We start from the raw sequence: 24,064 nt of genomic DNA on the forward strand, positions 1-24,064 counted from the left end.
GCACTGGATGGTGGAGGTCCAGAGATTTAGGATCTGGTCCCAGTTGAGGCTTATCAGTTACTGGATTCATTCTAAGGCATATTTAAATTGAAAAACTCTTTGATTCTGAACATTTTGGGATCTTTTACTTACATCTTTATTTGGATATAGCATTTATAAATAGAACAACCATAAAACTGAAAGTATTCACTGAGAAATACTTGCATAAACTGACTGTTGTCATATTTAGAATATTTCATATAAATACTTCACACTTTTAAAACAGTTTCATTCTTACTAAGTCTCTAGTAAGAAACGTGTTCCATCTATAGATCCCTACCTCCATTTTCCAGCTAGCTGCTGATGCGAAGAGCAATATTGTACTTGTCAAACCTATAATCTAGCAACAAAAAGGAATGGTTTTTCATAAAAGACTCTTAATCAGAGGAAACAAACTGAGGGTTGCTGGAGGGGGTTGGGGAGATGAGGTAACTGAGTGATGGGCATTAAGGAGGGCATGGGATGGAATGAGCACTGGGTGTTTTATACAACCGATGACTCACTGAACCTACTTCTGAAACTAATAATACAATATATGTTAATTAATTGAATTTAAATTAAAAAAAAAAAGGGAACAGTTTTTCCCAAATCCCACAGTGGAAACAGCATGCTTTTAAAGGAAAAAATTTGCCTAGCTTAAAATTTATATTATAACCCTAACATTTTTCTACAAGCAATATATACAACTGGACTCAATCACCTCTTCATAAAGTTTTAGTTTAACCTAAAGCTTGAGTCCATACTTACTTTCTATTCTGAGGACTTTGCAAAGGATAAACTGATTTTCAAGATTCTGCTTGTCTTTTATCAGCTCATCCACCTAACAGTATGACAATACTAACTGGAACCAAATCAAATTGTCAATATTTAACCACTGTTTTACTTACAAAACAAGAATTCCATATACTACGACCAGTAGTGTGCTAACCCACACCCAACACCCGGCTCTCGAGTACTGGGGAGAGGCCTGACTTGTAGAGTTCGCTCATTTCTGTGTTGTCAATGCTTCCATCATAACCAACTTCAAGCTACCGACATGATGGACGCCACTAAATACGGTTCTCATGGGCTACTGGTAGCGAGCTCCAGCAGCACACCACGGGGTTACACCTAACAGAAATCACTAGCATTTCATTTATCAACTTCTAGCGAAATCTGTGGCATGGCATCGAATTTCTCTACTATACATCACATTGAATATAGATCAAAATACATCACTCCTAAGATTAAATTTCTGGCTCTTCAAAGCCATTCTCACGCCTTTTTGCATTTGTGCACCATTAGCACACAGTCATTTATAAAAAGCTTCATACTCTTACAAACCAGACTTTCTGGCACTACAGAAATACACAGTTCAATTAGCTTTTAGATTTCTGTGATGGTTCCAATACCATAAAAGCAACTATAAAGGTAGGGTCACGAGACCCAGTGGCATTTTCAGGTGAAAGGGCAGCTGGGGAAAATAAATACACAAGCCATCTCCCCTGTAGAAACCCGTCCCTGGCAAGAGCAGACGGGGTTTTCTTTGATGTCCCATATGTCTAAATCTGGGAAGTAGCCTGATAGAGCACAAAGAACTCAAGGTGTGGAAGCGAATAACCAGACCACATTCTGGTCCAAACTTTGCCACTGCTAGCCATGTGACCTTGGACATGTCATTTTACACCTCAAGCCTCAGCTTCCTTATCTGTACAACAGGGACAGTAATACCTAGGACTCTGCAAGACAAGGCTGCTAGGCTGCTGTCAGGATTAAGTGAGGGAGTGCATATCTATCATGGGGGGCAGCACATAGCAATAAGTGCTGAAAATGGTTTTTGAGTCTGAGTCTGAACTTCAAGGGCAAGATGCAGAGTAGAATCATGTGAAGAAGTAAGTTGAAAATCACTCTGGGAGGGCAACAGTGTTAAGGTTTCAAGTTTTTGGGTTATTCTGCTTCTAGGCTTCTTTTACCTACCAGGAACCAGAAAAGGGAAGTAGAAAGGTATGTATTATTTTTTGACCGTAGTCACGGAGACAGGCTTCAAGGATCCCAGTGGATCCATTTCCTGCCCAAGTCTGACACCAGTTTCAGTACAAACTCACTGAGCACAGAGCACCATGCTTGATGTTTTTCTTCCCACTTCTATATGAAAAGCTTCCAAGTTTATGACTTCAGTTATATACTTAGAGCTAACCTGCAGTCGTATTAACTAAGTGTGTGAAAGATTACTCATACCGAAAACAAGTGTTTTTAAATGGAATCTTGAAGAGTTTCAGGAGCTGAAAATACAAGTACATATCTGATGTAACTGCAGTTATGTTGCCAACAGCCTTTAGCACATGTTCTGATGGACTATCACCTCAAAACTAACAATTGTTCCCAAGGGACTTTCCCTCTCCAATTCCTCATTTCTGTTCATGGAATGCCACTCGCCCAGCCTGGATCTCCTGGCCATCTCAGACTTCCCTCCTCCGCTTTCCCATCCACTTCCTTCGAGGGGACTGCAGTCCATCCCTCTCTGGAGCCCCCACCACCGCCGTAACCAACATGCTTTTCTCGCCTTATGCTTGGATTATCAGTATCTCCTTTCAGTTCTTATTTTCATTAAAATTGCGCAAGTCTGTGGTTTAAGGAGTCCAACAGTCCTATGATATGTGTTCATAAAGCCCCGCCCTCTTGGCCTTTTCTCTGTTCTTCGGGAGCAAGCGCTCAGAGATCTTCTGGTTTCTTTTTCTTTTAACCTCTGTATCCCTAAACATTACGCCTCTTTTGGCCATTTCCAGATTTTTAGGTTTTTTAGAAGATGAGGACTGAGATTTTTGCCCCCCCAGCCCCAACCCTGCAAACACACAGCACACACTCTCCCACACTCACCCACCCCATATGGTTATATTGTAGCAATGGATAGGTAACATTTAATGTGTGCCTTACTGTAAGCCAAGCCAGCTAGTAAACTCATTAATTTTCCTTTCCTGAAAACCTTTTGTTTTCCCTGGAGTTACCTTTTCCTTCCCTTTTCCCCCACTTTTTTTTGGGGGGGGGGCATAGTTTTCCATGCACTTGTCACTTATACAACTCCAAGCTCGCCACCGATAAATCTTCCCTCAGTACATTCAGAGACAGTAAATACTCAGAAATAGGAAAAGGATATAGAAGTTTCTCCCAGACTACTCTGATCTGCTCCAAAAGGAACTGGAGACTCTCTCCTTGTACAGAGCTGTCATCTTAGAACATTCCTGCACCTACAGACTCCCTTCACCCCTCTCCTGGGTAGCATCCCAATTTCTGACATCTCACACCCTCCTGCTCCCGGGTTTACCCCTCTGTTTTGGTGCAGCCTCTAGCAGCTTTGAAAGGGTAGAAAGGAGAAGCAAAGGTCTTGAAGCAGGAGCATCCTTGTATATCTGAGGAACTGCCAGGAGGCAAGTGGACCTGGGAAGCAGTGACTAAGAGGGAGCGTTTTCGGAATTAAGGTCTAGGAGGTAACAGCATGGATAGTGCAGGGTCTCGTAGGCCCTGTAAGGATTTTAGCTTTAACCCTGAATGACAAGAGAAGCCACCAGAGGGCTCTGAGTAGAGGACTGACAGGATCTGACTTACATTTTCTCTGGGTCACGATGACTGCTGTGTAGAGGACAAAGACAAAAAGGGAGAGGGAGAGTCAGGAGGGATTCTAAAGTGACAAGTTCACTGCAAGAATCCAGGTGAGGTCTGAGTCCTGCACTGGGGTGGAGGCATGAAGGAGGTAAAAAGGGGTCAGATTCTGGGTGTGTGTGGGAGTAGATCTGCAGCGCATACTCACTGGAACTGGATGTGGGGAGGAAGGAAATAAAAGATGACTTCAAAGCATTTGGTCTCAGCACCTAAAGCAATGGAGCTGCCATTTAACAAGAGGGGGAAGACTAGGGAAGCAGAAGATTTGGGAGAAAAAGCAAAGTTTGATTTTGGATATCTTAAGTTTGAAGTACTTTTTAGACACCTGAGGAGGCTGGATATTGAAGCCTGGAGTTCAGAATTGCATACTGAAGAGCTCCAGTGTGTAAAGATTAGTAAAATTTATGGAGCGCCTGGGTGGTTCAGTCAGCTAAGCGTCTGCCTTCGGCTCAGGTATGATCTCGGGGTCCTGGGATCGAGTCCCCCACGGGGCTCCTACTCAGCAGGGAGCCTGCTTCTCCCTCTCCCTCTGCCACTCCCCCTGCTCGTGCTCTCTCTCTCTCAAATAAATTTTTAAAATATTAAACAAAAATCAGTAAAATATGGAGGATTCAGCAAATGGGCCAGAGAAAGCATGGCTAGTGACGCAAGGCATGAATGCCAAGAAGGGAGGGTCCCAAAGGCAAATAAAGTGCTTCAAAATGGACTATGTGCTCAATTTGTCAAAGCTTCTCACACCCCCAGCAGGACGAAAACTGAGCACAGACTGACCACTGGATTTGCACAAACATGCGACACAGAAGCCACTTAAGGACCCTTCAGAGTGTAATTTTGGTGGAGTGTGGGGACAAAAGCCAGACTGGAGTGGGTTCAAGAGAAAATCAGGTATAATGTTACCAAAGCAGAATTCTTGTCCAAAGTGGTTTAGACTGAATCAAATCATGAAGGAACAACCAGACAAATCCTAATTATGGGGCATCCTACAAGAATTCTTGGGCTCTTCATAAGTGTCCATATAAGTTAAAAAACAACAACAACAACAAAAAAGGCAGGGACTGTTTCGGATTACAGAAGACTAAAGAATCCTGATGACAGAACACCTGAGAATTACTTGCAGTCCTTGAATTAGTGACAGTGAGGGTGCAGTCATAATGCTTACTATTTGGCTGTTACTGTGTACCAAGCACTATGTTAAGTGTTTTATACGCATTATTCCATTTGGTCCTCCACATTACAGAACAAACTGAAAGCCACTTAGATTGTTAGCAGTGGATCCCAAAGCCATGCTTTTAAACCACCACCATGCTCTCTAAGCTCCTCTGTCAGGGGAGGACAGATTGCTGAGATATTTAAGAAGCATGACCTACAGGACTCAGCAACTCTGATATGTTCCTGAGGGGTGGGGAGGGTGGGGAGAATTTTACTTTGAGACATAAAAAAATTAAATAAGGAACAGCATGCGACTCTTGATCTCGGGGTCGTGAGTTCAAGCCCCATGTGGGGTGTAGAGGTTACAAAAAATAAAAATAAATAAATAAATAAACTTAAAAAAATTTAAATCATCTTCAGGCCTGATCCAGATCTACTAGAACTGCTTCGGCTGTAGGATTGTACATCAGCAGAAAAGAGCATTCTTCTTACCTTTCATGCAACAACAGCCCAGTGACATAAATTCCTTGAAAAGATTTGACTATATTTGCTATTTCCATCTTTACTCCAAGTGTCCTTTTCCTCAACTTTTTATCGAAATTCTACAGAAGAGTTCAAAGAAGAGTAAAATCAACAGCCATTTACCTTTCACCTAGATCTGTCAATTGTTGACATTTTGCCAAATTTGGTTTCTCTTTTGGTCTTTTCCTCTCCTCTGCACTTTTTCCTACTGAAGTATCCTAAGTAATGATAAGTGAAAATATCATAATAACAGTCACTCCACTCCCAAATATGTGGGCATGTATCTCTCAAGAACAAGGATACTGTCCTATAAAACCTATAATTCTATTACCAGTCTCAAGGAATTAGGGCAATAATATTATTTAATATACAGCCTATATTCAAATTTCTGCCACAATGTTCCAAAAACAGATGCACTGAATGGAATAAACAAATTCTGGCCCCAGAACTGTAAGGAACTTGCTTGGTGAGGGAGTCTCAGTTTCTCCATTATTTCATTATTTTCATTTTAAAGGAAAAATTAAATGCAGTTCATACATATCTTATTTTTCTGAATTAGCTTTTGTGTAAAAAAGCTTTCTCACCACTGTCCAGAGGCCTCCCGGTGTCCAGGCTCTCCATCTCCTAATTTACCCTCCTGGTCTTCAGCAGAATTAATTTTCTAAAATTCACATTCAATTTGGCACTCCCACCATTAAAAATTCCCAGTCCCTATGAGGAAGGCCGTGATCACTGCCCCCAGCCACCCAATGTCAATTCCTACCTCTTCTCCATCTTAATCTTCCAAAACCATCTCAGCCATGCCTTTGTGGGGGCTGAAATCTTTTCCCACACTAGCTCACTCTGTTCATCTAGTGAGCGCCTACATACCCCGCAAAACCCAGCTCAAGAGTCCCCTGATGCTCACAGAACAAAGTTAATCACACATTTTGTGCTTTTGCTGAACCTTAAATATCTGTCTACCCTTAGTACAGACTTCTTCCATTATTTATCTCTAGAAGTGCTTCTCCTTTTCCACAGTGGCTCTCTTAAGGACATACTCTGTTAAGTAATTTTTGTTTCCGCAGTGTCTAGCAGAGTTTTTGACATCTCGGTGGTACTTACTAAGCGCTTGCTACATTGACTCTTACTCGTACACAGCTTATTCACTACATAAAGGAAGTCAGTGATTGTCTGAACTACAAATGGATTATTCAAGGCCGATGTGTGGCCACCAGTAATCATATGCTAAACTTCCCACCAGCCACTAACCCAGGGTGACCTCCTGGGCTTCCCAATGGCAGGTTGGGGAGAATCAATTATAGAGAATTGTATTTTTAATGATTCCAAACCCCGGTCCCAGAACTGTAGGGAGGCAGGACGTGAAGGGTTTGCTGGAGTACCTGGTGAAGGCAGAGGGGGAGTGCTCTGGAATCCAACTGCTCAACTTCCCCTCGTATAAGTGAGAACAGATACTGAAGAACTTGCTTTGGGGCTTCGGGTTGATCGTTAGCGTTTACTTCTGCGGACTCTTCATCACTCACAGCATGTGTGGACGCACTTAGTGTATTTTCTCGCATCAAAGGTGTAGCATCTCCTGAATAAAGTCCTTTAAGAAGTAAATAAAATGCCTGCGTTAGGATAAAGTATCATCATGGTGGAATACCTTAAAATAATTATGTCTGTTAACCATAAAATTTGCAAATAAAGCTAATCACACGGGGGGGGAAAAGCCCAGAACCACAGGTTTTTGTCCTCATTAAACTGTGCTGTCATCTGACTGCCTCTGTTAGCACACACATGAACTATTTTTGCAGAATTCTAATTACAAGTATTAATAAAAAGAGATCTAAAGGAAAGTATGAGGGTTAAAACGTGACCACAAACTTGATTCAACCAAAGGAAAAAACAGATTAGCTGTAATCGAGACAGTCCTGGCTTGCTCAAAATAAAACACACAGAAGGTAAATGCACCTCTCATATAAAAGGACTAAAGAAGTTACGCCCTCCTCTTTAAACTCTGGTCTGGTAACTGTAGGACTACTTCTGGATCCCAAGAGAGCAGCAGGAATTCAGAAGCCAGAGCTAATGGTCGTGAAAATTTTTTCATAATAAGTAGTTAAGTAACACAAACTTCTAAAATCAATCAATCAATCAATCAATCATCCATGAATAAATGCTTGACATGGAGCTCCTGAAATGATGTACCAAATTTTAAAAATTTAATCATTACATGTTAGAACTTCACCCCTCACGGAAATCTCAGTATCTGCTCTAATTTGCATATTCAAATTGAATAAACTATCTGCATCTGTACATCCATTTAGGGCATCAGCCTCGGAAGGTTCCTTCTCAGTAATGCAGTGTATGTACCATGTTGGAGGATGCCTCCTGCGAGCTCTCTAAAGTGTGCCCGAACTCTGTCTTCTACTGCCTTCTAAACAAACCCACTGCTCTAGCCGGGTGGGTCAGCTCTTCATCTCCTTAGTAAAATATTCTGCGAGTTGAGCAATTACAGATTCTAACAGAACATTTTCTTCCCATCTATGCCTATTTATGTTTTACGCTAACAAAATCCATGTATTTCTGTATAACATGGGCCTATGGTAAACTTACTTTCCTCTCAATACTGTAGATAGCCCTGTATTGTGCTAGATTGTATTACAGTGATTGCTGAAAGGTCTCGTCTTCATTAGATCAGAACTCCTGCATCCACAGGAATTCATTTATGGACCACAATTATTTTAACTATAACCTGTAACTATAACCAGCAGTGTCTTCAGCACGAAAATTCCAAGTGCCGTGATTTCTAAAATTAATCACCTATGGTGATTCCTTGTATTTAGAAAATTCTCTTGTATGAATTTTGTATCATTTGAGATCTGGAAATACAAGACTTAGTGATGGCCTGCCATTTTGCACAGAGAGTATCTGTGAAAACATGGATGATTCTTCTGCTTTTCAATTTTCTAACCAAATGGTAGTAGGGCCAGTGTGGAAAGATAAATAAGCTTTCCATAGAGAACTCCAAAGAAACTAAGAGAACTACTGTTTCTTTCCCTTTTCCCCAGGCACATGATTATGTCCAAGACATTTAATCTCATATAGGCTGTGATAAAGCCAGCCTCCCAAATTCTATACTTCTCTTGACTAAATTCTTCCCACACAGTTATCAAATATTACTCCATGCTTCTTCCTTGAAAACATGTAGGAATTATATCATTATTGGTCATTTTCAGTAAAGGGGAGTTAAAGAAAACTCTTGAAGAATATTACCAAAGAAGGACAAGATTCTCAAAGGTAAAGAAAAAGGACAGACTTTATGACTCTCTTATCTAAAGGAGGTCAGAAAAGGTCCCAAATAATGGAACTGGAAACATGGATTGTGATTATCTCAGTTAGTTAGACAGTGTAGATTCATAATGGCCATGGTCCCTGCTAGATCCATTTTCAAGTTACTTTAATAATTAATGTTATGGATACATACAATTTATAAACATGCGATACACTGTAAATAAAATTATGTAGCCAACAAAAGAAATTGTAACAGAGTATTAGTCATCAAACAAAACCAACAAAAGTTCGAAAAGCATATATACGAGCCTAAAGATTCCAAGAGCAATGGAAGACTAATGTAAACAATTAGAAAGAATATAGTAGTTTAATTGCCAAGTGTAGGGAGGGAATGGAAAATATGATTAGGCTCACATGTGTCATTCCAAATGGGTTAAGAGGTCAGGGAAACTTGAAAGACTTATACCACAAAAGGATTATTTATTGGGGTTGAAGATCATGAGTTTCAGAGATAACTTAATTACAAAACTTACCTCTTAAGATAATATTCCTTGCTGGGACAGAGTAGTATAAATCAAAGAGCACTGGAATAGGAGCAAGAGACATCACTTCTGTCATTTTTCCAAGTGACTTGGATTAGACATTTATTTTCTATACTGTAGTTCCTTATCTTTAAAATGAAGGGATTGGCCAGGTGAGACCTCAGATTCCTCCTAGATCTGACCATCTCAAACATTCAAAGTCTCCAGAGTGATTTAAGAACTGTAACCAGGCTGGCCACTGTGACACCAGCCTCTAGGCCAGCTTCCATGGACCCAGGCTCCAGGATCACCCTAGCTCCAGGCAACCCCCCAGCTGACTCAGGTTCCAGGCTGGGTCCCATGGACACAGGCTCCCAGCCAACACCAGAGCCAGGGTGGCTCTCATGGACTAAGGTGTTAGGTCCACCACCCTAATGGTGCGGTGCCTGGTACCTCATCCATCCCAAAGGACCCAGGATCCAAGGCCCACCCACATAGACTCAAGCACCAGGCCCACCCCAGTGGACCCAGTCAGCAGATTTGCCCACCTGAGGACTCCAGCATCAAGCCTGCTCATGGTCACCACTAGCTGGCCCACCCAGAATCTCTGGACAGGCTGACTAGTGAAGGGTTTCCCTGTTGAAGCCATTCTGTAAAGACTGCTTTTTTAGATGTGCAGACACCAACATAAGTCCACAAGGATCATAAATAATCAAAAAAACATGACACAACCAGAGGAAACTAACAAAGATTCAATAAAAGGCCTACAAAAATGGAGATCTATGAACCACTTGACAAAGAATTCTTCTTAAAGAAATTTAATGAACATAACACAGATAGACAAACAAAATTAGGAAAATAACATATGAACAAAATGAGAAGTTTAGCAAAGAAATAGAAACCATGATAAAAATCAAGCAGAGGGGTGCCTGAGTGGCTCAGTCGGTTAAGCGGCTGCCTTCGGCTCAGGTCATGATCCCAGGGTCCTGGGATCGAGCCCCGCATCAAGCTCCCTGCTCGGCAGAGAGCCTGCTTCTCCCTCTCCCTCTGTCCGCCACTCTGCCTACTTGTGCTCTCTCTCTATCTCTGTTAAATAAATAAATAAAAATCTTTAAAAATCAAGCAGAAATCCTAGAGTTGAATACATTGAAATGAGAAATTCAACAGAGAGCTCCAACAGCAGACTCAACCAAGCACAAGACGGAATCAGTGAACTTGAAGATACGTCATTTGAAATTATCTGGTCAAAAGAGCAAAAAGAAAAAAGAATGAAAAAGAATGAAGAAACCTTACATGAATTGTGTGATACCATGAACAGAAACAACCTACGCATTACTGGAGTCCCAGAAGGAAAAGAGAGGGAAAAGGGGGCAGAAAACTAACTTAAAGAAATAATGACTAAGAATCTCCAAATATGGAGGAAGATTTGGACATCCACGTTCATGAAGCTTATAGGTTCCCCAAAATTATCAACCTAAAAAGATCTTCTCTAAGACACGTTATAATAAAGCTATCTAAAATCAAAGAAATAGAGTATTTTTAAAACAGCAAGAGAGGGTGCCTGGCTGGCTCAGTTGGAAGAGCAAGCAACTCTTGATCTTGGGGTCATGAGTTTGAGTAGAGGTTACTAAAAGTCTCAGGAGAGGTTTCCAGCTCCCAGTGCTCCTGTAATAACACTGATAAACTATGTAGAAAATACAAAATAACAATAATTTTTAAGAAGACAGGAAAAGAAAAAAATATCCCTCACATTCCAGGGAACCCCTGGAAAGGTATTTGTGGATTTCTTGGCAGAAACATTGCAGGCCCGGAAAGAATGGGATGAACATGTTGGATTTCAAAATAATTTTGACGCCACATGAACTTACAAAAGTTTTCTTGAAAAAATAAGTGTAGGGCACCTGGGTGGCTCAGTTGGTTAAGCGACTGCCCTCAGCTCAGGTCATGATCCTGGAGTCCCGGGACCGAGTCCCGCATCGGGCTCCCTGCTCAGCAGGGAGGCTGCTTCTCCCTCTGACCCTCCCCCCTCTCATGCTCTCTCTATCTCATTCTCTCTCTCAAATAAATAAATAAAATCTTTAAAAAAAAAAAAAAGAAAAAAGAAGTGTAATAATGTATCACAATTAGTACAAAAATTCCTTCTGACACATAAAAGTTTTCTGGTAAAGATATTTATCGTTAAGAATGAAAGCCAAATAAAAACATATACTGTACAACACGTAATTTCATCTTTGCTACAAAGTCTTACTCAATTTAAATGAAACCTTTTTTTTGGGCCAGATATGAATTTATACAGGAATATAAAATTCTATTTACTTTCATCCGTGAAAGTCAAATGAGTTATAGTTAAAATTCCACATTAAGCAATCTGGTGATACTATTTATATACAGATGGTGACAAATTCATAGACCATAACTTAACACCTGTCAACTTCATCATGCTCTAAAATCAACATCAGTGTTTACTTGCACCTACTAGGTTTTATTTTTAAAAATTATTTGTAACTATCTTCTGCCAGAAATGAATTACCTTGATTGAGAGATTTTATTCAATGTATCATACCACCTGAATTCTGTCCATTTTGACACATAATTTTTTTTTTTTTCCAGAGACAGAGTGTGACTGAAGTGGGTGAGGTTCAGAGGGAGAGGGGAAGAGAGAATTCCAAGCAGGCTCCATGTCCAGTGCAGAGCCCAGCGTGGGGCTTGATCTCATGACCCTGAAATCATGACCTGAGCCAAGATCGAGAGTCAGACACTTAAGTGACTGAGACACCCAGGTGCCCCTTGACACACAATTTTTTATTTATTTATTTTAATTCCAGTATAATTAACGTACAGTGTCATATTAGTTTCAAGTGTACGATATAGTGATTAGCAACTCTCTACAGTATTCAGTGTTCATCAAGATAAGTGTACTCTTAATTCCTTTCACCTACTTCCCCCATCCTCCCAGCCCCTCTCCTCTGGTAACCACCACTTTGTTCTCTATAATTAAGAGTCTATTTTTTTGTTGCCTTTTTTTTCTTTGTTCATTTGTTTTGTTTCTGAAATTCCACATATGAGTGAAATCATATGGTATTTGTCTTTTGACACATAATTTTTTATTCAACTTGGAATCTGTCTCTTGTAGTGGTTAAGAGACGTATTGTGGGAGAATATATAGTATTCTTTACCTGAAAACTTTAGGAATGTACCCTGACATTATTCATATTATTCTCCATTACTTAATCTACTATTGGTCTGCCATCTGTAAATACACCTCTGTGTGACATGGAGAATGATGAGCTTAGGTAAAAGGCAAAACCTCATACTTGGTACCTTAGGTGGTAATTACTCAGGAGAGTGAAACTTATCAGGGACAAAATGGGAATTAGCAGGATGCTACGCAGAAGACATCGAGGCCAAGGTAAAGGTCGCAGCAGTGATGATGCTTAGGATAAAATGTTCACAGTGATGACATAAGCTAAGCTAGGGACGTTTGGGGATGGGAGAAGGGTTATTTAAAGGCCTAATACATTTCAAATTCTACACACTACTCAGAGTATCTTATCTCTATCTTATATGCAGGATTGTGTGGTTTTAAGAGAACAAGCTGCTCTGTTCATGCTGCTCTCTCTGCCTGCACTGTCAGCTTTTACAGAGCAGGTGTACGCAGAGCGGGTGTATGCAGAACAGGTGTACGCAGAGCAGGTGTACGCACAGCAGGTGTACCCAGAGCGGGTGTACCCAGAGCGGGTGTACGCAGAGCAAGTGTACGCAGAGCAAGTGTACGCAGAGTGGGTGTACCCAGAGTGGGTGTACGCAGAGCGGGTATACGCAGAGTGGGTGTACCCAGAGCAGGTGTACGCAGAGCGGGTGTATGCAGAACGGTTGTATGCAGAGCAGGTGTATGCAGAGCGGGTGTATGAAGAGCGGGTGTATGCAGAACGGGTGTATGCAGAGCAGGTGTACCCAGAGCAGGTGTATGCAGAGCGGCTGTACACAGAGCGGGTGTACGCAGAGTGGGTGTACGCATAACGGGTGTACGCAGAGCAGCTGTATGCAGAGCGGGTGTATGCAGAGTGGGTGTACCCAGAGCAGGTGTATGCAGAGCGGCTGTACACAGAGCGGGTGTACGCAGAGTGGGTGTACGCATAACGGGTGTACGCAGAGCAGCTGTATGCAGAGCGGGTGTATGCAGAGTGGGTGTATGCAGAGCAGGTGTACACAGAGCAGGTGTACCCAAAGCAGGTGTACGCAGAGCGGGTGTACGCAGAGCAGGTGTACACAGAGCAGGTGTACCCAAAGCAGGTGTACGCAGAGCGGGTGTACGCAGAGCAGGTGTTATGCAGAGCGGGTGTATGCAGAACAGGTTACACAGAGCAGGTGTACCCAGAGCAGATGTACACAGAGCAAGTGTATGCTACAGCACCGTAACCTCAGCCCTGAGCACAGTGCTGATGCTCAGCAGGTACTCAAACACTTCGGAGTATACTATAAGCCATATACTCTATGTTCCTTGATTCTCTCCGCAGCATTATAAAGTGGGTATTAGAAATTGTAGATGAAGCACTTGAAATTCATCAAAGAGATTACACGAGAGCATGGGCTCTGGAGTCAGGCTGTCTGGGTTTGAACCCTAAATCGACTGCTTCCTTGTTCTAGGACTGGGGAAGTCAGTCTCTTTAATCCTTAATTTTCCCATCTGTTACATGGGTACACTGCCTTTTTAATCACATGAACTCTCCTAAGAAATTACATTTAAATCAGAAAGAAAGTAGTAGGCACTTCCATTTATCCACAATTCCACAGCCTCTCTTCTTTTAAATAAGAGCACTACGTTTTTGAAGAAAGGTATTAGGGAAAAAAATCTAAGATTCACTGATTTTATAAAAATATTTTCCTTGACCTGTGTTGAAGTGCTCACTACACTGATGCGAGATCAGATAAGGAACCCAAGGGAGAGTTCCACCAGCATCCAGAGACAATTGTTAACACAAACCACACTCCAACACTTCCCTTCAGAGTGAACCATTCCTTCTTTTTCTCTGAGTTCTTGTCTTGCGGAGGTTGGTAGGCAGGTATTGTTCTGAAGAAGTCTGGAGAGGCACGTGCCATAATCGTTCTGTGGCAAATTATGGTAACTCAAACATGAAAAAGAATTCCTTTAAACACACTTTAAAATTCAGCAAAAGTGAGGGCGCTTGGGTGGCTCAGTCTGTTAAGTGTCTGACTCTTGGTTTCTGGCTCAGGTCGTGATCTCAGGGTCATGAGATCAAGCTCCACTCGGCGTGGAGTCTGCTTGACCCCACCTCCCCTCTAAAATAAATAAATAGATCTTTTTAAAAAATCAGCAAAAGTGAGATAGCATGGTGTAACATTTAGGGCAGTCTAAAGTCAGAACACCTGGGATCGAATCCAGAGAATGTCACTTATTAGTAATATGATATTGGGCAAGTTACTTAATCTCTCTGTGCTTCAGAATCCTCATCTATAAATTTTTTTTGAAGATTTTATTTATTTATTTGACAGAGAGACACAGTGAGAGAGGGAACACAAGCAGGGGGAGTGGGAGAGGGAGAAGCAGGTTTCCTGCAGAGCAGGGAGCCTGATGCGGGGCTCGATCCCAGGACCCTGGGATCATGACCTGAACTGAAGGCAGACACTTAAAGACTGAGCCACCCAGGCGCCCCCTTCATCAAAAAATTGAAGCTAATTGTATTACCTACTTAATAAGGCTGTAAAGAAGATTAAATGAGATACTCCATAGAAAGCATGTATTGCAGTGGCTGGCAAACAGCAAGTGCTCAATTAATGCTGAAGAAAAAATTCTGTTTTAAAACCCAGCCAACTAAGGGGTACCTAGATGGTGCAGTTGGTTGAGCGTCTGACTCTTGGTTTTGGCTTGGGTCATGATCTCAGGGTCGTGAGACTGAGTCCTGCATGGGTCTCCACACTGGGCACAGAGTCTGCTTGAGATTCTCTCTCTCCCTCTGACCCTCCCACTCGTGTTCTCTCTCTTTCTAAAAGAAATAAAATCTTAAAAACAAAACAAACAAAAAACAACAAAAACTCAGCTAGCTGTAATCAAATTAGCTCTATATGCCCCTGAATCTGATGCTCTATGAATTTTTTTGGGTGATTTCTTTTTTCTATACAACATAAAACTTAATATTTTAATCATTTTGAAGTGTACAATTCAGTGACATTAATTATATTCACAATGTTGTGCAACCATCACCACCATCCATTTCATAACTTTTTCATCATCCCAAACAGAAATACACACAGACACACACATGTATATATACATATAGAACACATTTTGTTTACCCATTTGTCAACAGACACTTAAGTTTGTTAACACCTTTTGGCTACTGTGAATAATACTGCTAAGACTACTGGTGTACAACTATCTGTTTGAGTCCTGGCTTTCAATGACTTTGGGCATATATCTAGACGTGGAACTGCTGGATTAAATGGTAATTCCATGTTTAACTTTTTGAGGAACCTCCAAAGTATTCTGCTAGAACTCTATGGGCTTTTAACTCATCTCAATTGCTGTATTCTTAAAGGCTTCAATATTTATACTCCCCACCCCTTACATCTTTTTTTTTTTTTTTTGAGAGAGAGAGCATGCACACTCGTGCAAGTGCACATGAGCGGGAGGAGGGGCAGAGGTCATCCAAAGCAGGCCCCATGCCCTGCACAGAGCCCAACATGGGGCTCTCGGTCTCACAACCTTGAGATCGTAACCTGAGCCGAAATCAAGAGTCCAACGCTTAACCCATTGAGCCACCCAGGCGCCCCTGCCTTCCATCTTTTAAACAGAATATCACTTCCCAAATGTTAATGATTTGATGTTTCTTTCTTTCTTTTAAGATTTATTTACTTATTTTAGAGAGAGAGTGTGTGCACACATGTGAGCAAGGGGAGGGGCAGAGAGATAAACCTCAAGCAGACTCTCCACTGAGTGTGGAGCCTGGTGTAGAACTTGACCCAGGACAGTAAGATCATGACGTGAGCTGAAATCAAGAGATGGAAGCTCAACCAACTGAGCCACACATACACCCCAATGAGTTGATGTTTCTTAATCAACAGCATTGGTGGGACGCCTGGGTGGCTCAGTCAGTTAAGCGTCTGCCTTCGACTCAGGTCATGATCCTAGGGTCCTGTGATGAAGTCCTGTATCAGGCTCCTTGCTCAGCAGGAAGCCTGTTTCTCCCTCTGCCTCTGCTGCTCCCCCTGCTTGTGCTCTCTCTGACAAATAAATAAAATCTTAAAAAAAAAAAAAATGAACCAGCATCCTTAATTAAAAAGCTCATAACCTACAAAAATATGAAATAATATTCTTCAGAGCTGTTCGACTTAATTCCAGCCTTTGGGCATAAGTCTTGCTATTGTAAAACCTAAAATTTAAAGGCCCTGAGGGGTACCTGGATGGCTCAATCAGTTAAGCACCCAACTCTTGGTTTCGGCTCAGGTCATGATCTCAGGGTCGTGAGAACGAGCCCTGCATCGGGCTCTGTGTTCAGTGCTGAGTCTGCCATTCAGAGGAAATAAATAAACTGATAGAAAACAACCCCATGGAAGCCCAGGATTAGACACTGGATTAGAAAAATAATTTAAATTTAAATATGCTCAAAGAGCTAATGGAAACCATGGACAAAGAACTAAGGGAAATCAAGAAAACAAGTAGGAATAAAATGAGAATATGAATAAAGAGAGAGAAATTATAAACAGAAATTAAAATTTTGGGAGCTAAAAAATACAGTGACTGAAATGAAAAATTCACTAGAAGAATTTAACAGCAGATTTAAGCAAGCAGAAAAAGGAATCAGTGAACCTGGAAGTATATTTGAAGAAGTAATAGCTGAAAACATCCCAAATTTCATAAAAAACACGAACCTGCACATACAAGAAGCTCAACAAACTCCAAGCACAATAAACGCAAGGACAGCCACATTTAGACACATTATAGTCAAATTATCAAAACCTAGACACACAAAAAAAGAATTATTCCTCTTCTTCTTCTTCTTTTTTTTTTAGTTTATTTGAGAGAGAGTACGAGCAGGGGAAGGGCCAGAATGACAATATGACAATTCTGCCCAAACAATCTACAGATACAGTGCAATCCCAATCAAATCCCAATAGTGTTTTCTGCCAAAAATTTCAAGGGACCCAGAATAGCCAAAACCATCCTGAAAAGGAACAAAATTCGAGGACTCATACTTCCAGATTTCAAAACTTACTATAAAGTTACAGTAAAAACACACTGTAGTACTGACATAAGGATAGACCTATTACATACAGACCAGTGATACAGAATTGAGAACCCAAGAATAAACGCTGATATGCATAGTTAATTTTTGACAAGGGTGCTATGGCTACTCAATGTGAAAAGGACAGTGCTTTCAACAAAGAGTGCTGGGGCAACTGGATATCTTCATGTAAAAGAATGAACTTGGACCCTTAGCTAATACCATATACAAAAACGAACTCAAAATGGATCAAAAATTGAGGTACCTGGGCGGCTCGGTTGAGCAACTAACTCTTGATTTCAGCTCAGGTTATAATCTCAGGGTCGTGAGATGGAGCCCTGAGTCAGCTCCGCACTGAGCACGGAGCCTGCTTAAGATTCTCTCTGCTTCTGGCCCTCTCCCCACTCGCACTCACTCTCTCTAATAAAAAAAAAAATGGATCAAAGACCTAAATGTAAGAGCTAAAACAATAAAACTCTTAGAAGAAAACACTGGGGTGTTATCTTCTTCACTCTGGATTTACCAATGATTTCTTGAAAACGGCATCAAAAGCACAGCAAATGAAAGAAAAAACTACATAAATTGGACTTTATCTAAATTAAAAACATTCTGCATCACAGGACACAATGATGTGAGTGAAAAGACAATCCACAGAATGGAAGAAAATATCTTCAAATCATAAATCTGATAAGGGATTAATACCTAGAATACATAAAGAACTCCTACAAATAAACAATAATGAAACAAACAACCCAATTGAACTGAGCAAAGGACTTGAACTGACATATCACTAAAGAAGATATAAAAATGGCCAATAAGCACATGAAAAGATGCTGAACGTCACCAGCCATTAGGGAAATGCACATCAAATCCACAATGAGATACCAGTTTATACCCCTTTTTATGGGTGTAGTGTAAGCCTGACCATTTGCTTTTTGGATATAATGTCTGGAATAAACATGCTGCCAGCGACATAACTAGATGAAGGGCCAGGCCACCCCACCCATGTAGTTCCCCTTTTCACAAAGCCCTTGTTGACCTAGATAACTCACCATTTGACCAACCCCTTCTCCCTCTGTGTGCTTTATTTCCTGCTCTTCTGTTTTAAATTCACCCACAAAGTCCTCGGTGCTCAATGACCTTGACCCAATAAAGGCAGAACCCCAGTCTGCTCTCCCTCTCTTTTTTGACAGGTGATCTTGTTGTGTGGCCTTGGGCATGCAATGTACCCTCTAGAACTTGTAAATTATAAACCTCGTTTTTTTCAAAGTTCACTTATGGTTGTTACTGAGGTGTGCCTTGTAATCATAGAAGAACCACAAGGGTCTGTCCAGCCACAGCATTGGCTCTGGTCAGGGAAATGTCTGTGGGGGTCGCCTCAAGTAATACAGGCTCAGGTAAGTGCCCCTGGCATTTCTAGCCCATGGCATCGCTATCTGTAGGCTGAGATGGACACAGAACAATGGCAATCATTGGACAAACGGACAGTAAGTGATGATGTGGACAAACTGGAACCCCTGTGAATTGCTGATAGGAATGTACAATGGTACAGCCGCTGTGGGACACAGTTTGGCAATTCCTCAAAACGTTAAATTTGAATTACCCTATGATCCTGCAATTCCATTTCTAGGTATATACACAAAATAGGTATATTTCTAGGTACACAGGCACTCTAACACATATATATATGCCAATGTTCACAGCAGCATTATTCACATTTTTTAAAAGATTTTTATTTATTTATTTTAGAGACAGAGAGTTTGAGCAAGCGGGGGGGGGGGGGGGGAGCAGAGGGAGAGGGACAAGCAGACTCCCTGCTGAGTGCGCAGCGAGATCATGACCTGAGCCGAAATCAAGAGTTGGACACTCAACCGACTGAGTCACCCAGGTGCCCCGCAGCATATTCACATTAGTCAAAAGTTGAAGGGATATTCATCGGCAGATGAACAGATATACAAAACGTGGTATATACATGCTGCAACATGGGCGAACTTGAAAACATTATGCTAAGTGAAAGAAGCCAGTCACAAAAAACCAAAAGATTATATGACTCTACTTAGATGAGTTATCTACAACAGGAAAATTCATACGACAGAAAGCAGAACTAAGGTTACCAGGGACTGGGGGAGGAAGGACGCAGAGCTATTGCTTAATGCTTACAGAGTCTCTGCTTAGAGTGATAAAAATTTTGGAAACAGTGGTAATGGTTACACAACATTATGAATGTAATTAATGGCCCTGAACTGCACACTTAAAATAGCAAATTTATGTTATACGTGTTTTACTGCAATATTAAAATAATAAAAGGGGAAAAAAGCCTTCATTTTTGTGATTTCATGTTATGATTCTTGGAGCCATTACAGAGCTGAATTCCTCAAACCGCCTGACTTGTTTATGCTGATGCATACCTTGGCCATAATTTTGGAAGATGGATCAGAAGTAATTTTTAGGGGTGCCTGGGTGGCTCAGTCAGTTGATTGGTGGACTCTTGGTTTCGCCTCAGGTGATGATCTCAGGGTCGTGATAGCAAGCCCCCAGGTCGGGCTCCCTGCTCACCTGGAGTCTGCTTCTCTCCCTCTCCCTCTGCCCCTCCCCACCACTCGCACACACTCTCTCTCTAAAATAAATAAATAATTTTTTTTTTTTTTAAAGAAATACTTCTTAATAATGGTTTATGTAGCTCCGATGGCAGACCCTCTGTGCTTCAGTCCTTTTTCCTTCCACATTTCCTCACTGCAAGGTTCTGGGGAGTGCCATAAATGTGGAGAGTAGAGTGCTCATATTTAAATATCTTTGCTCACTGGCTAAGCACATTTAAGTGGAAAAAGGGAAGTATTCCCTCCTTTTCCTCAACACTAGACACAAGCGTTGTGAGTGAGATAAATCTGAAAATGAGCCAACTTCCTTATGACCTGACCTGAGGTCAAAGGGATTCCTTATGTAATCAGGGCACAATTACCATCGCCCCACCCGGCACATTCCTCTGTGTTCAGAGGGAGCAGCGCAGGGCTGTGGTTGGGAGCTGGGGCCGCAGTCCAGCTGCCCCGAGGACCTACGGGACGTGACTTGACTCCTCATAAATGCATGGCTAAGGATGACATACAGTAACGTGCGACGGACACCCAGTGCTTAGTAGGCACGAACTCAAAGTGGCAGTGCTGGTCTCTCGACTGAGTGTCTGGCAGGTGATTTCAGCGTCGATACAGGGATGGGACGTCATAAAAACAGCCTCAGGACTTTATTTTAGGCAGCTTCTTGAAAATCACTTAATGCTTCAGGACGTTGGGAGGGACAGAACTCAAACAAGGCTGAAAGCGCACTCCCTGCACCCGCTAAATCGCGTATGTTTTCAGTGCTTCAGGGACAATGTGCCATTAGAGATGCGGAAGGACAGCACCGTGTAACCTTCAAAAGAATATTCTTCTTTTCCCCTCAGGTAGATGCCAAGAAGGAAAGGACACATCTCTTCTTTTTTTGTTGTTTTTTAAGATTTTATTTATTTATTTGACAGAGACAGAGACAGCGAGAGCAGGAACACAAGCAGGGGGAGTGGGAGAGGGAGAAGCAGGCTTCCCTCCGAGCAGGGAGACCGACACGGGGCTCGATCCCAGGACCCTGGGACCATGACCTGAGCCGAAGGCAGACGCTCAATGACTGAACCACCCAGGCGCCCTGGGAAGGACACATCTCTTGAGTGGGAGGAGCCCTTTTGACAGCGTGTGTGCTTTGCTGAGCTCTCGAAGAAGCAGAGCTCTAATTACTCATCAGAAATTTTACTGAGCCCAGCGTAACCACCATCTAGATTGACAAGCCTAACTCCATATTCATGTGTTGCTGCCTCTAGCCAGCCAGCCTTGAGCTCAAAGACCATTATTTCTTTTCTCCTTTCATATAAAAGACTCACTTAATTAGGATACAAACTGTCTGAATATCCTGAACTCAGTATTTAGATTTTTACAAATACACAGTGGATGTGAAAAAGCATTTCAAGACTCAAGGGTAATATGACAGACTCATGCCCATGGTGCTCCCATGGGCTGTTAAAGGCCAGTCTCCACATCCACTGACTCAGATTGCAAAAGCAGGTGATCCCATGAGCAGGTCTAAGTTACACCCTACCTATCACAGCTATTCCCGCAAGTTCCACCACTTTCTAGAATTTGCTCCAGGCTGTTTTCAATTCATATTCAAGGCACAATTAGCACACATAAATATTGCTGGGATTGAGACTCTAAATTATGTGTAATATGTTAACTAGCTGGATTGGATTCCCTAATTTTCCTCTTAGAAGTTTGCTTAGACATTTTATACTTTAACTCATTTTATTAAAAACTAAAAATATGAAGAGATTACCCTAAGCATGCATTTAATTATGCAATTTTCAGAATTGTCAATCAAGGTCTACAGACAAACACCAAAGTTGTTTTTTTTTTTTAATTTTAAGCACCACCAAAGTTTAAATGCAATTAATATGTTGTTTTTCCTTTAGAAGTACACTGCTAATCTCAAAATGGCTAAATTTTATGATATTTTTCAGTTCATTCCAAGCACATTGAATTCACCAGCTATCAAATATAAAATATTCCTTGGTTCTCTAGGATAAATAAAATTATCATATTTAATGGGGCTATAAGAAACGATCTTCTTATAAACTGAAATTACACATATTTTATTTCTCTAACAAATATAAAGGTATGCATTTAAATTCAACACTAAAAATAGTGCCTATTTGTGGAAGAAGAGAGAGGACCTAAATACCCAAAGGAAACCAGATTGCTAAATTTTCCTTTAAGCCTCCCTTCCCCCTCCTTAATATTCTGTGATTCTCGTAAAGCTACTGACATCAGATTCTCTTTGCATTAGTGGAATTATATGAGAAAGAAAAATTTAGAAAACCAGGAGTTAATTCGAACCTTCAAGAGTCAAAAGAAAAACACAGAGAAACATGCTGAATTCATTGCAGTTCACAAAAAAATTGATGTTATGTCGTATTCCATTATGCCAGTAATCTTTAAATTTTGCAGAGACAAAAGACTATACCCCAACTGTTTCTTCCTATCACCAAACCAACGACCACTTTCTTTAAAACTGTTTCACTGAGCTATAATTCACCTAAGATACAATCCACCACTTTACGTGTCTGTACAGTTCAATGGCTTTAGTGGAGTCAGTGCTGTGTAACCAACACCACAATCAATTTTACAAAGTTTTCATTACCCAAAAAAGAAACCCTGTACTGCCTACCACCAGTCTCTTTATTTCCCCCAATGTCCCCTGCTCTAGGTAGCCACTGATCTACCTTCTGTCTCTATGAAATTGCCTACTTGGGACATTTCATATTAAATGGAATCGTATAACATATGGCCTTTTGTGACTGGTTTCTTTGACTTAGTGTAAGGTTTTCATGTTGTAGCACATGTTAGTACTTTATTCTTTTTTTTTTTTAGAGAGTGTCACACGGGAGGAAGGGGAAGGGGCAGAGGGAGAGGGAGAGAGAGAATCCTAAGCAGATTCCACGCCCAGCCCAGAGCGGGACACAGGGCTTGATCTCATGACCCTGAGATCACGACCAGAGCCAAAATCAAGAATTCAATGCTTAACCAGCTGAGCCTCCCAGGCGCCCCAGGACTTTATTCTTTTATTGCCAAATAATATGCTATTGTATGGCTATACCCTCTACCTGCTTTTGATCCAATGGCTACATTTTTCAAATGCCTACTTGCGTGCTTTTTTTTCAAAATTGGAGAGCCAGATGGATGTAATAACTTTGTTAAAAATACAACAAAACAATGAGAAAAACGCCCTTTTAATTAAGTACAGTGTTGACTCTGTGAATGATGTTTAGAAACTATTATTTTAAATAAATAAAGGTAAGAAGACATCTACTCTTTGCAGGGATTATGAGCAAACAACAGTTGGAGGGTGAAATAAAAACCAACAACCAAAAAACAAAAGACTACACAGAAAATTATTTAACTTTGGAAAGTCTGATTTGAACAGTAGAAAACTGAGAAGCCAAGTCCCTAAACATCCTACCTGAATTTATGCTTCCATTAAGCTGAGTTCTGTGAAATCAGAACAAAATATTCTTAGTAAAATAAAGACAAAAGTCTTCATTCATGCCTGTGTCAGTATATATGTGTAACTGCACAGAAATACTCACATAAAAATGTTTGGAGGTGTAAATTTCTCAATTTTTCCTTATACAAAAATATCACATTACAGACACTTGATGGAGAATGCTGGTTTCTACACAGAATTTGAAAGGCCGGATTGATAGAATTCCCTTCTTTTTCACCTTCTTTCTAGATAGCTATCAGAGCATGACTGAAATCACAAAAAATAACTATATAAGAAGGAGAAAGTTGTCTGACTGGCAGAGAGAGCGAATCCTCAAGCAGACTCTGTGCTGAGAGGGGAGCTGGAAGTGGGGCTGGATCTCACGACCCCAAGATCTGGAGCCAAAACTAAGAGTTGGATGCTTGACTGAGCCACCCAGGTGCCCCAGAATGTCACTTTTTAAATTATATTATAAAAAAGAGTGGCTTCTGGGGTGATCTGGCTGGCTCAGTCAGTGGAGCGTGCGTGTGGCTCTTGGTCTCAGGGTTGCGAGTTCAGGCCCCACATTGGGCGTAGAGTTTACTTAAAAAAAATGTGGCTTCTAACTGGGGTGCTGCTCTG

At 41.2% G+C, this 24,064-nt stretch overlaps 1 protein-coding gene across 2 annotated transcripts in view; it reads right to left on the reverse strand.

The window, feature by feature from the left end:
• CNST (consortin, connexin sorting protein) overlaps positions 1–24,064 on the reverse strand; it is a 112,843-nt gene that overhangs the window by 35,666 nt on the left and 53,113 nt on the right. For both annotated transcript variants that reach the window (XM_036110980.2, XM_036110981.2), the window contains one exon: positions 6,729–6,934. In XM_036110980.2, coding sequence (XP_035966873.1) covers positions 6,729–6,934 — 206 coding nt within the window. The remainder of the gene's footprint in view (positions 1–6,728; positions 6,935–24,064) is intronic.

The sequence above is a fragment of the Halichoerus grypus genome, chromosome 7 (genome assembly GCF_964656455.1).
Source record: "Halichoerus grypus chromosome 7, mHalGry1.hap1.1, whole genome shotgun sequence".
In the NCBI taxonomy this organism is placed as follows: domain Eukaryota; kingdom Metazoa; phylum Chordata; class Mammalia; order Carnivora; family Phocidae; genus Halichoerus; species Halichoerus grypus.